Source organism: Hippopotamus amphibius, chromosome 17 (genome assembly GCF_030028045.1).
Source record: "Hippopotamus amphibius kiboko isolate mHipAmp2 chromosome 17, mHipAmp2.hap2, whole genome shotgun sequence".
NCBI classification, from domain to species: domain Eukaryota; kingdom Metazoa; phylum Chordata; class Mammalia; order Artiodactyla; family Hippopotamidae; genus Hippopotamus; species Hippopotamus amphibius.
In genome coordinates this window covers 40,947,167-40,960,558 of record NC_080202.1, presented here as the reverse complement: position 1 = coordinate 40,960,558, position 13,392 = coordinate 40,947,167, and the positions used below count along the sequence as shown (strand labels likewise).

Below are 13,392 nucleotides of genomic sequence, written 5' to 3'. Positions count from 1 at the left end.
ACACCGGAGGGCAGTGGAAGCAGGGAGACCACCCAGGAGGCTGTGACAGCCTCCAGAGCAGAGTGATGGCCTGGACCAAGGGGCGGGGGAGGGGGAGGGAGACGGTGGCCGGTGGCCGGGCCCCGACTGACCGCTGGTGGCCTGGATGGAGGGAGGGGCCTGGTGATTCACAGAATGGGAAAGAGTTGCCCCTCCTCTCGCTGAGCTGAGGGCAGAGAGGGTGTGGGTCCGTTTTGGTTTCTTCAGTTCTGTGTTTTGGGGGTCCCCTGCGGGCTCATGAGACCTCAGGCCCAGAGCTGTCAAGAACTAGGGGACCACGTCACGCCAGCGAGGACTAAGACTGGGTCTCCCTGAGCCGACCTGAGTGAACCGGCAGCTCTGGTCTCGAGTGAAGTGCAGCCCCGTTGCTAAGAGCCGTTACGTGTGGGGCGGGGTGAGGGTGGGTTTCGGCCAGCGGGGAGGTGGATATGCGACGCTCTGGCTCGGGGAGCGTGCCCTCTGATTGGAAAGACAGAATCATTCCACCTTCCCATTTTCCCAAATCTGGTATCCACGGCAAACACGAACCCGCCTGGATCGTTTGAAGAGGTACCAGGTCCTAGTTTTCACCTAAACCCGAATAGCTGTGGTGGGCGGAGCCCTCGGACAGCACAGTGAATGTTACTCGGTCTCACCCGGGCCGTTAAACCCATGGGATGTTAAGTAAACAGCGGCTGGAGTGGGATGCTGTCCGAGGGGGATCTGCAGGCAGGGCAGCATGGAGGGGAGCGGCTGTGGTGGTCAGGGAAGGCCTTTCCCAGGAGGTGGCACTTGAGCTGAGCTGAGTGCCGGCCACGTGACAGCTCCCTGCAGAGGCAGGAGCGGGGCCTGGGGAAAAGAGCCTGGGTGTTCCGGAGCAGAGGCCGGGCGGGAGTGGGGGTGGGGCCTGTGGGGCCACGGCTGCGGGGGCGACAAGGGTGGCGGGGGTGGGAGAGCCAGGGAGCGGGAGCAGCGCGAGCTCTCCGCGTGCCCGTGGTTGCTGGAGAGTGCGCAGCCCTCGCGTGCTCTTACGGGCAGGCGGCCTTTACAGAGGTGTGTTTGGGGGTGAGGGTAGCGACCGCCAGCTTGTCCTGGGGTAACTGGTGTTGCACAGGAACCGCCCGACATCGGGAAGGCCCGCAGGGGGCCTTGGCAGAGTCAGGGGGCCTTGGGGGCTTCCTCGGAGACTTGAACGGTGGACGCGTTTCCTTCCCTCGCAGGGAAGACCACTGGGATCCCCATCCATGTCTTTGGCACTGAGACGCACATGACGGCCATTGTGGGCATGGCCCTGGGCCACCGGCCCATCCCCAATCAGCCGCCCACGGCGGCCCACACTGCAAACTTCCTCCTCAACGCCAGCGGGAGCACGTCGGTAGGTGCCAGTCTCCCCCTGCCGTAAAGCCTGCAGAGTCATCTTTGTTGCCTCTCATACCCCATCCCATCCGGGGCACAGTCCCCAGCCTTTTGGGGGCATTGCGGGGGTACGGGTAGACGGTAGTATGTGGTTGGTTTCTGTATCTCTGCCAGTTTCTTTCTGCCCCTGTCAAGGCAGTGTAATGGGAAGGCCAGAGATTTTTTAATCAGACCCGCGTTCAAAGGAGGGACCTCGGTGGGTATCGCCAGGAACCTCAGTTTGCTCACCTTAGCTCGGGAACAATCCTAATTCCTATCTCAGAGGGTTGTTAAGATAGTACTTTTGGAAGCAGCTGGTAGAGAACAGAGCTGTGCATAGTTCTTGTTACCTGAGTTCTTTGGGGACTTAAGGACCAGTAGCTTTTTTCCCCAGCTGTTTCCTGTGACTCTTTCTCTCCTTGTCTCCCCAGACTCCGGCCCCCAGCAGGACGGCATCTTTTTCAGAGTCCAGGGCTGATGAGGTGGCACCTGCAAAGAAGGCTAAGCCCGCCATGCCGCTAGGTACCTCCCAGCAGTTGCAGGACCTTCCTGTCCCCCTTCCCTTCCGGGGCCCCGGCGGGGTCGGCAGAGGTGGAGGGAAAGCGGTTTGGGCTCTGCTTTGGGGCGTGGTGTGTGGGATGGGGACGGTCACGAAGGTGTGATGGCTGGAGCCCGCGTCAAGGGCCCACGCCGCTCCCCATCCCCTTCCCCTCTGCCCCGTTTTGTGGGGTGTGCAAGCGGGGCAGGGAGGCTGCAGAGGAGACAGGGTTACAGAAATACCAGGTGGGGGGAGGGTCCCTCAGACCCTCCTCCTGAGTGGATGGCAGGAGTCCAAAGCTCAGAAGGGCAGAGAATTCCCGCTCCCTCCCCACCAACCCTGCTGGGCTCTTACCAGGACATTCCCTTCCCATGAGCCCACTTCAAGGGCACGCGTCGTCTGCCGGCCCATCTGTGCTCTGCCTGCTCATCTCTCCCTCCTCTGATTCATCAGGGATGTGATCCCTGCCAGCCCGGCCCTTGCAACCAGCACTAGGTAACCCGCGTTAGTTATCACCAGGCCTACGTGGCCTGTGCGACCTCTTCCTGGGGAGGACAGAGTGTGCTTAAGGCATTTTGTGAAATAGCGACGCTGGCTCCAGGCACTCGAGATTGAAAGCCACCGCCCTGCAGTCTCCAAACCGGCAGTTTTGTGCACAGCACAGAATGACAGGTCCAGCCCCTCAGCCTGATCATCTCATTGGGCTTCATGGGGACAAGGCAGGTTAAGAGGGTGGGACCGGGCCAGCTGTCCCTCCAGAGGGCCCGGGCCTTTGGTGTTCAGCACACCCTCCAAGCCGTGGTGCTTTTGCTCCTCTCTCCGCGCTCTGTGGTCCTTCGCCCCTTCTCGCCTCCGCTCTGCTGATCGGGGCTCTCTCTTCTGCTGGTCTTGCTCCTGTCTATTGTGCATAGACGGAAGACGGTAAGGGTGGCAGCCCTGCAAGGCTTGTCCGTGGACCCCTCCCTGTTCTCACCCTCTTCCTCCAAAGCCTCCAGCCAGCGGCGAGTCACTCAGTTGCCTTGGTCATTTTCTTTGACAGATTCAGTCCCAAGTCCAAGACCCCTGCAAGGTAGGATGCCCCCTGCCCCGCGTGTGGCTTGTTAGCGGGTTACAGCCTCCCTGTGTGCTTTGTCTCCCCGTCCCGGTGGGTTGCAGTGTTGCCTGGTATATTTTCTGTTCCTGCCTTGGTGTGGCCCGCCCCAAGTCCTAGTCTTCGCTCTCCCTTCTTTCCCACCCCTGCTTATGTCACGCCCCCGCTCTCCCTGCCGTGGCGCCGGCTCCGTACGTGGGAGGGGGTGGAGAGCGCAGGGGGGGCAAGAGCCAGGCCCACGGCCTTGGAGAGTGGAGTGGAGCCCAGGAGGGAGGGTCCTCCCGGGAAAGAGGGAGCCGTGGAAACGGAAGGGAGAGCGGCAGAGTCAGCGGGCCAGGATGGGAGCCGCTGACCACCTGATTCTCACCTGCATCCCATGACGTCTTCGTTTTCTTTCCCCACCTCTGCCTCACCACCTCCAGCTTCATCCCAGAGCTCCCAGCGCCAGGGACAAGTTTAGATTTCTCTGGGGTTTGGGTGGAAGACAGGATGGAGGAGAGAGAGAGACGCGAAAGGATGTGCAGTAGATCTGGAGGAGGGACTGGGCTCTGTCTGGTGTGTGAGGTCACTGTTTAGCAGAGACGTTTTCTGTGCATGTTCACATGCACATGTACATGTTCATCTATTGACCAAGGTGAATAGGTTCATTGAGGTGAATAGATAGATGAATTGGTTCAAAGCATCAAGGCTTCCATTTAACTTCTTGATATTCATAGCTGTGAGAGATAACCCCCTCTGGGGAAGGGGAGTCTTATAATGACCTCTGATCCCTTGCTAAGAAGAGGAAAGGGGTAACTAGTCAAGGTCAAGTAGCCCTTCCTCCCTAACTCTGGCAACATCCATTGTTACCTAAAGGACCAGTCCTGAGGCTGAGTCCTGCAAAGAAATAATGAGGGCAGACTCTCAGTGAGAGAACTCTTGGCGGAGGGGGTGGGGAGGGAGGGGTTTAGCTTTACTGTCAGTCCCGTGGGAGAGGAAGGATGGCTGTGGGTCAGGAAGCAGGGGGCAGATTGGGCCAGGACAGCAGAGCCAGCCCCGGAGCACAGGTTCTCTCTGGTGCCCCCGTCTGGGCTGCCGGTGGGCTGAGGATTGCCACCTTCAGCTTTGCCTTCTCTGTGCTCTGAGAGTGCCAGTTCTGCCCCTTTCGAGCTGGAAATGCTGATGGGTTCGTAGAGATTCCAACCTTGTCCTGATTTCTGTAGCCTCTTGGGTGGAGAGATGGGTGTATGTGCACATGCGCGCACGCTGACTCTTGGGGGCGTGGGCTCCCTGAGAATGGGGGCGTGGCAGGGCCGTGCTGGCCTCGCTTGTTCTGTGATCTCATATCTCATTGGAACCCAAATGGGTCCAGGGTACAGTAAATCCTGGGTGTTTTCACCATCAGGAACCTCCTGTCGTGAGAAGCTTATGGCTGTGATGGAAGAGGTGGGCATGCGTAGGGATGAGAATCCTATATTTTGGGAAACTGATCTCTTAAATGCATTTAATCAGACCTTGAACTTGGTTAGCCAAGCCTGTGCTAGTACAGTAGGATAATTAATACCAGTGCCCTGAGCTCTCTGTGTTATTTTCCTTGGGGGAGCTCAGAACCTCCCCCAAGGGTTCCTTTCCTCCAGCAACAGAGCAGGAGGGTCAGGTGAGCTGCCTGCGTGGGGTGACAGCTCAGGAATGCACTCCTGCCAGCAGCCCTTGTTGGTCCCCTCCCTCCTCTCCTGCCCTCTGGAGGGCCCCTCCAAGAACATTGCTCTGAGCAGGGAAGAGCCACCTGGGAGGAGGCTATGAGGAGAAGGTCGGGCAGAAGCTCAGTTAGAGATAAGGCTATAGCAAACCTCTTCATTGGAGCTACACTGACCTAGAATTAAGAGGATTCAGATCCTGACCGGAGCTGGCTCATGTCCAAACTCACAGGTGATAAGGATTGTTGGGGAGCTGTTTGAAGTCTTGCGGTGGACAACAAGGTCCTGCTGTATAGCAGAGGGAACTGTGTTCAATGTCCTGTGATAAACCATAATGGAAAAGAATATTAAAAAATATATATGTATAATGCAACATTAATACAACATTGTAAATCAACTACACTTCAATTTAAAAAAAAAAAGTCCACCGGATTTCCCTGGCGATCCAGTGGTTAAGACTCCATGTTTCCACCACAGGTGGCACGGGTTCAATCCCTGGTCAGGGAACTTAAATCCTGCATGCCCCTAAGGGGGAAAAAAAAGTTAAAAAAAAAGTCTTTCGGTCACCCAAATTGGGGGAGCTTAACATTTTTTTCCATCGACTTTAAAAATAATCCATCAAGCCCTCATTTGCATATGCACACATTTCCGGGGAAGTTGGGCAGGTCATGTAGGAATTCTGCGACCTATTCACTGCTGAACTCTTTGCCAGCCAGGCAGGTCCTCTCAGCTCCTTTTGCACTCTCTGCCATCTCTTTTCCGGAGGAAATCCAGGCGCCTCTTCCCCCAAGTTCTCGGAGTTCCATCCTCTTGATATTCCTTTGCAGTTTTGATGAGTCCCCCTCCCTGGACGTGGGGCATGGAGAGGTCTGGCAGGTAGCCCCTAGGGGGGTGTGTTCTGGGTGCACTCGCTGTGTCTCTGCCCACCAGGAAAGAGCGCCACCCTCTTCAGCCGCCACACCAAGGCCATCGTGTGGGGCATGCAGACCCGGGCCGTGCAGGGCATGCTGGACTTTGACTACGTCTGCTCCCGCGACGAGCCCTCCGTGGCCGCCATGGTCTACCCTTTCACGTGAGTCGCGCGCGGCAGGGAGGCTGGACTCGGCCGCTGAGCGGGATGGCGTCCTCCCATCTCGTCCCGCAGCGACAAGAGCTGGGGGAGCCCTGGGTTATCCCCTTTGCCTGGGAGGCGTCTTCCCAGCCCCAACGGGGTAGTTGATGTTCCCGGGTATCTTTTCCCGTAGACTAAACTCTTTGAAGGCAGCGACCCTGCCTTGGCAGGTTGAGCGTGTCCTGACCCTGCCTCCCCTTTTCACACAGCGGGGACCACAAACAGAAGTTTTATTGGGGCCACAAGGAGATCCTGATCCCCGTCTTCAAAAACATGGCTGATGCCATGAAGAAGCACCCGGAGGTAGACGTGCTGATTAACTTCGCCTCCCTGCGCTCGGCCTACGACAGCACCATCGAGACCATGAATTACGCACAGGTAGCTCACTGCGCCCTGGAGGTGGGAGGCAGGGGAATCCTGAATGGTGTCCCCTGGGGACGAAGGCCTTGGGACTCGGACTGGCCAGTCACTTGGGTGAAAGTGGTTGGAGACTTGACCTTCAGGAAGCAGGGTAGTCACCGAGGGTAGGTGGGCTGCTTACCTGGGCTGGCAAAGAGTTAGTCCGGGGTCATACACCCCCACCAGGTCCTCTCTGTGCTGAGACTGGCTTTGAAAACAGGATCAAAAGCACTTTTTTTCTATTATAAAATTGTTACGTATTTGTGATAGGAAAAAATTAAATGCTGATAAGAAGAAGAGGGTAAATACCTCCAGTCTCATTTCCCAGAAATATGGTTGCTGACGTTTGAGTACATCCTCATCCACACCTTTTTCTGGCTTTGAACAAATGGAATAACACTGTTTTGTGATCCATTTCCTTCAGCAACTCGTTCCACATCAGTATTTACCAGCAACATCATTTGTGCTTTTTCAAGTCTCATGATGAGCATACATCTTTAATTGTTTCCCCAGCGTAAATGTCTAGAAGTCAAACTGCTACATTAGAATGTGCAGATTTGAAAACCTCTGATCCATCCTGCCCACATGCCCTCCAGAAATGTGGGTGTAAACTCCCATCAGTAGTTTGAGAATGCCTGTTTCTCTGTATCCTTGCCAACACTGAATGCTTGGATTTAAAGAATGTATGTATTTAACAAAATGATAGGCATTCTATTTGATTTGCATTATCTTTGATTATTAACTAAGATGAGCTTTTGCAAACACATATTGGCCATTTGCATGCTATGCCGCGGCCTCCTCTCCTTTTTTTTCCTTGAGGTGTATATCTTTTTTGTTATTGATTTGTAAGAGCCCTTACAGATTAAGATATTGATTTTCCTGTTCAAAATTATTGTCTGATGCTAGACTGGCTTACCTCAGTTTATGACTGGAGAATGTAAACGTCTTGATATTTAGATGAAGCAAAAATGAAAGCACACCTGCTCTATAGTCTAGAGCAGAGGTTGGCATATAGCAGCGTAAGGGCCAAACCCAGCCCCCTGCCTGTTGTAAATAAAGTTTTATTGGAACACAGCCATGCTCACTCATTTACATATTGTCCATGGCTGCTTTCATGCTGCAAAGGCAAAATTTAGTAGTTACCACGGAGACCACATAACCAACAAAACCCAAAACACTCCCTGGCCCTTCATAGAAAAAGTTTGCTGGCCCCTGATCTAGAGTCAGGGATGGTTTTTGGATCTTTCCCACCCACCGCACCCCCTCTGGCTTCTCCCTCAGCTTACTCTCTGGTCCAAGTGTGGAAGAAGCCTGTTTCCGTCAAGGTTTTCTCCTATAGGGGTGTAGAGTCAGAGCCTCAGAGGGCACAGTGGGGAAAGCCTTAGACAGCTGCTATATGATCAGGCGCCTGGACAGGTGGGAAGCAGATGAGGCTGAGTCTCTTGAGTTTTCGGATGGGCGGCTTTGACTATAGCAAGTTTTCAGAACCGTTTGTTCCTGCTTGGCTGCTAACTCACTGTGGTGGTAAGCAGTGGAGCACAGTTTCGGGTGCCTCTCTTTTGGGGGAGGGTTGAATGATCAGGGTAGGAACAAAGGCCTGTGGCAAGAAGGGGGTGCATATTGTTATCACTCCTGGAAGGGGGCCTGGGAGGTGGGTTCTGTAATGGTCGCTGCCTCATCGTCCCATCTGAGGCAAAATGGTAACAGGAAGGGTGCGTCCTCGTGCTCTAGATCCGGACCATCGCCATCATAGCCGAAGGCATCCCCGAGGCCCTTACGAGGAAGCTGATCAAGAAGGCGGAGCAGAAGGGAGTGACCATCATTGGACCTGCCACTGTGAGTGTCCCTTCCATGAAGCCTTCCTGTATCCACTTCTGGGCCCTCTGGAAGCTCATGGCTAAGTCTTCTGTCTCCCATCTGGTTTGAAAAGATTGAGAGAATATCTGTTGAAAGTTGGTCTGTCCATTTCCAGTTAATTTTTTAAAGGGCTCTCTCCGCAGACCATGTCACCTTTACAGTTTTGAGGGGCTAACTAACACTTTTTTTTTAAGTGCTTTTCCACCTTCATACAACCATAGCATGGTCTTTGATTATCCCTTTAACTGTAAAACAAAGAAGAAAATCTACCTAGGGGCCTTATTTTTGATCTAAAGGTCTTCATATAAGAAATTCCCCTGTGAGTATTTTTGTTGTTTGTTTTTACTTAGCTGTTGCATTAAAAATTTGGCTGAAGCTAAGACTTTTGAGCTAAACGAGGGACCTTTCATCTTGAAGGTAGAGGGTGATCTTGAGCAGGGGCACACACTTGCATCGGATACCTTTACTGGGTGCTGTTGCCCTTTTGGAGCAAAAGAGGTGACCTAATCCTGAATATACACCTCTGAATCTGCAGTCGGAAGCCCCGTTTTACAAACAAAGCTCCCTTTTTTCTTTTCTTTTCTTCTTTTTTTTTTTTTGAGGCCAGCACAGCACAGGAAGCTCCCTTTTTTCTGTGTAATGTCTCTTGAGGGGGAGAAGAGAGTCTTCCTCAGCAGGAAACCCAACGTGCAGGTGCTGGCCGGGGTGGGCTGGGCAGGTAATCCCGAGCTCTGTGACCCCCCTGGAGCTCTGGGTCAGTTAGCCTGCCCTCCTCCCTGACGGCGGGTTCCGCCCCTGCAGGTTGGTGGCATCAAGCCTGGATGCTTTAAGATTGGGAACACCGGCGGGATGCTGGACAACATCCTGGCCTCTAAGCTGTACCGCCCCGGCAGCGTGGCCTACGTCTCGCGTTCGGGCGGCATGTCCAACGAGCTCAACAATATCATCTCTCGCACCACAGATGGCGTCTACGAGGGCGTGGCCATCGGCGGGGACAGGTGAGCAGCTGAGGGGCAGGCTGCTGGGTCCTCTATCTCTGCTTGCCGCCCGCTGCTGAGTTCCAGACACATACGGATGTTGTTTAAGTCCGTAAAATGGGGCATCTCTTCTCTGTCTCAGGGCTGACATGAGCATAAGATCAGAAAACATACACAGGAGAAAACACAGGGACTTCCCTGGTGGCGCAGTGGGTAAGACTCTGCGTTCCTAATGCAGAGGACCTGGGTTCGATCTCTGGTCAGGGAACTAGATCCCACGTGTGTGCTGCACCTGAGAGTTTATGTGCCACAACTAAAGGAGTCCATGTGCCGCAGCTAAGGAGCTGGAGAGCAACCAAATAAATAAATATTAAAAAGCAAAAACACAAAACCACAGAAAGGTGTGTTTGAAGGGTGTTTGGGCTTTGGGGGTCATTCTGTTTGCTGTCTGAGTTGTGGCCAGAGGGAGGCAGCAGAGTGCAGTGCTTAGCAGGGCCCATTCTGAAATAGGACCCAAGGGGTTCAAATCCCAGTTTCCCTGTTTGGGACGGGGTGGGGGCAATCCTGGGCAGGGTACCAGCCCTCCCTAGACCTCCATCAACCTTACGTAGCAAATGGGTAAAGTAATAGTCCCTACCCCCTGGGGTCGTCAGAGGATTAAATGACACTAACACAGGATCTGGTGCTTAGTAAGTACTCAGTGTTAACTGTAGTTAATAAGAGTGAAACGGAGGGCTGTTGCTTTACTCGCAACCATACTCACACTTCTAGCCACAAATGTGCGGGCGATGTTCCCATACCAAGCAGTACTCTGATTCTCTGCAGACACTGACAGGAGGTCCTACAATTCAGTTCAATTCTGGCACTGTCTGCCGCTAGGTAGCATTATTGTGCCAGGTCCCACAGGTTCGGGGCTCAGTCCCACGGGGATGCCCCCCAACTTCAGGTGCCGATCACAAGTCTGGGTCTCGGGTACTTCTGATCACTGGCTATAAATTGGGGGTTCCCGTGATGCCCTCCTGAAGTTCAATAATTTGCTAGAAGGGCTCACAGAACTCAGGAGAAGTTTGTACACTGGCTTACCAGGTTATTATAAAAGGATGCAACTCAGAACTTCTCTGGCAGTCTAGTGGTTAAGACTCCATGTTTCCACTGCAGGGGGCGTGGGTTTGATCCCTGGCCAGGAAACTAGGATCCCACGTGCCATGCAGTGCTTGTAGATCTTAAGGCTACATGGCCTTAAACAGTCCTTTTGCAAACTCATGTGACGGAAGAAAATTTTAAAAAACTATTTAGTCCTATACATAGACCTAGCTATTGCCTGGGATATAGCCTGGCATGTTGTATTATCTGTAGCTGTGTTTAAAAAAGCAAAACAAAACAAAGTGACTTCAAACAACGACAAACATGCATCTTTATGGTTCCTGTGGGTCAGGATTCAGGGCCCGGTTGGGTGGTTCTGGCAGGTGGGGGGGTCTCTGTGGAGGTGGTCAGATGTGGGCAGGCTGGAGGTGGCCCATCCACGTGGCTGGCAGGTGGTTCTTCTCTGTGGGCTTCTGCACAAGCTGCTGAGAGTCCTCAAGACTCGGTGGCTGGCTTCCCCCAGAGTGAGCGATTCAGGGGAGAGTGCCCGACAGAAGTTATTTTTTTATAACCCTGCCTTGGAAGTCAGTGTCACAGAATGACTTCCTCCATGTTTTGTTCATTAGAAGCTAATCATTAAATTTGAACCAAGTTCTAGAGGAGAGGCATGAGTTTCTACCTTCTTAAAAGAACTTGTGGACATATTAATTTTTAATTTTTATTTATTTATTACTTTTGTTGGCCACGCCATGCAGCACGCAGGATCTTAGTTCCCTAACTAGGTAGGGATCGAACCCATGCCCCCTGCAGTGGAAGCGTGGAGTCTTAACCACTGGACCACCAGGGGAGTCCCTGTGGACATACTTTTAAATCACCCTACATGTGCTCTCCAGGCATCTCCTGCTGCTGTGTGAAATCCCCTTGGCTTATTAATTCCCTTCCTTCTCCTTCTCTTGTGCTCTATTTACTACTTCCCCTTCCCCCACTGTTCCTAAGGCATCTCTGGACCCTCACTGGGCATCCACACCCACCAAAAAACCGACCTCACCTGAGTCTCCTGCTCTCACCAGGTACCCTGGCTCCACGTTTATGGATCATGTGTTACGTTACCAGGACACTGCAGGAGTCAAAATGATTGTGGTTCTTGGAGAGGTGAGTTATTTTTTTAAGAATTTTTTTCTAAAAAATGCATGCATTTTGTTTATGTATAACTGAAAGTGACGGTACCTGGTAATCCCATTTCCTGGACACTGGGGCTTAGAGGCTGTCACTGTTAACAGTGCCGTGCTTGTTCCTAAGAGAGGAGTTCTTGCTTCTCGGTGGCACAAGACATTTTAGTGCCAGCAGAGGAGAAGCTTTCACTGGCTGGCCCCAGTCTGTCCCTGGTGGGCAGTGGATGGCTGGAGTCAAAGAGCCTCTCTTGCTTGTGCCTCCGATCAGATCTGGTCCTAAATTATCTCATACCCTTAGATCAGGAAGGGGGAGTCCCGGGGACTCTCCGAGGAGACCCACTGTCCCTTTAAAAATCTTCCTTGCATCCAATCTGAATCTTCCAGGCTATTTGGCCAAAGCCCATGTCCCCCTCATTTTATAGCCAGGGCGGGTCATCTGATGACCCTGGCTCCTGCCTAATTTGGGACAGATTTTCCCGCTGCATTGCTGCTCTTGGAACAGCTCAGAATGGGTTCCACTGACTTGGGGGCTTTATCTTGTTCCCTGGCAGATAGGGGGCACGGAGGAGTATAAGATCTGCCGGGGCATCAAGGAGGGCCGCATCACCAAGCCCGTGGTCTGCTGGTGCATCGGGACCTGTGCCACCATGTTCTCCTCCGAGGTACAGTGGGGACAGATCCCCCCAGGGCAGGGAGGCCAAGAGGGCGCGTCTGAGGGGAGCCATGTGGTCATCTAATGAAGCAGCTGGTTCCTTCAATACCCATTTAGTGCTTGCTTGGTTACGACAAGGTCCAGCCGGGGCCCTGCTCTCTAGAAGCTAAAATCCGGTTGGAAGAGACAAACTCACCCCCAGATTAAAGCCAGAATAAGGCTCTGAGTCCCTCCTCAGAGCAGGAGCAACTTCCTGCCTGGAGGCGTTGAAATGGCTTCATGGAGAAGATGAATTGCTCCTTGAGGAATGAGAAGGAGTTTGCTGAGTGAGAGGGAGGCCAAGGGGGGAGAGGACACACCCTAGGCTCAGAGCTGGGGAAGGGGGTGGTGGGAAATTCTCTGTGGGGAGAGGCTGTGGAAGAAAACTTGTGGATGTGTTCACATGAGTGGATGCCTGTGAAAGTGCCTGGGAGGCAGAAGTAAGTGCAGCCTGTAGTGCATGTTAGATAGAAACTCCGGCTGCGTGGGATTGACCAGACCTCAGCCCCTGTAGTCCAGCTTAGAGAATCCTCTGTCTCAAAGATGGCCCACCCGGTGATGATGAAACCGAGGAAACAACCACTTGTCTCCCATCAGTTCGTCGGTAGCTGAGCAGGCTCTGAAAGTAAGACCTTGGTCTCTGCTGTGATATATGAAATAAACTTGGCTGTCAAGGCTTCCTGCAGCAGTGATAATCCCTTGGCTTAAACCCTCAATTCGAGGGACTTCCCTGGTGGCGCAGTGGTTAAGATTCCATGCTTCCAATGCTAGGGGCTCGGGTTCTATCCTGGGTCAGGGAACTAGATCCCACATTCATGCCGCACCTGAGAGTTTGCATGCCATAGCTGGGGAGCCCACCTGCTTCAACTAAAGGAGCTGGCGAGCTGCAACTAAGGAGCCTGCGAGCCACAACTAAGGAGCCTGCCTGCCGCAACTAAGGCCCAGTGCAACCAAATAAATAAATTTAATTCAATTTTTTTTTTTTTTTTTTTTTTTTTGGCACACGGGCTTAGTTGCTCCGTGGCATGTGGGATCTTCCTGGAGCTGGGATTGAACCCGTGACCTCTGCATTGGCAGGCAGATTCTTAACCACTGCGCCACCTAGGAAGCCCTCAATTTTAAAAAATATATATATGTATATAAAAGGAAAAAACCCTCAATTCTTCTTTCCAGTAAGCCTGTCACACTATCCTTCCCACTTGGATTCCTTGCCTTTCCCCTTCAGATTCCTGCCCATTTCAAAGTGGCAGTGTTTGTCCAGTTGTAAAAGGCACCTATCCTTTCAACCAGCAGTTCCATTTCTGCAGATTTACTCTGTGGGTGTGCGTGCAAATATATATCAAAGTACTTGTACAAGGATACTCACTGCAGTGTTGCGATGGCAA

General features: G+C 52.9%; 1 protein-coding gene across 2 annotated transcripts in view; it reads left to right on the top strand.

Moving 5' to 3' along the window:
- ACLY (ATP citrate lyase) overlaps window positions 1–13,392 on the top strand; it is a 40,073-nt gene that overhangs the window by 14,664 nt on the left and 12,017 nt on the right. Inside the window, exons 12-20 of one of the 2 annotated variants that reach the window (XM_057715057.1) lie at window positions 1,239–1,393; window positions 1,845–1,935; window positions 2,991–3,020; window positions 5,648–5,789; window positions 6,038–6,206; window positions 7,959–8,063; window positions 8,886–9,082; window positions 11,215–11,296; window positions 11,868–11,978. In XM_057715057.1, the coding sequence (XP_057571040.1) occupies window positions 1,239–1,393; window positions 1,845–1,935; window positions 2,991–3,020; window positions 5,648–5,789; window positions 6,038–6,206; window positions 7,959–8,063; window positions 8,886–9,082; window positions 11,215–11,296; window positions 11,868–11,978 (1,082 nt within the window). The remainder of the gene's footprint in view (window positions 1–1,238; window positions 1,394–1,844; window positions 1,936–2,990; window positions 3,021–5,647; window positions 5,790–6,037; window positions 6,207–7,958; window positions 8,064–8,885; window positions 9,083–11,214; window positions 11,297–11,867; window positions 11,979–13,392) is intronic. The other variant, XM_057715059.1, reaches the window with a different exon arrangement.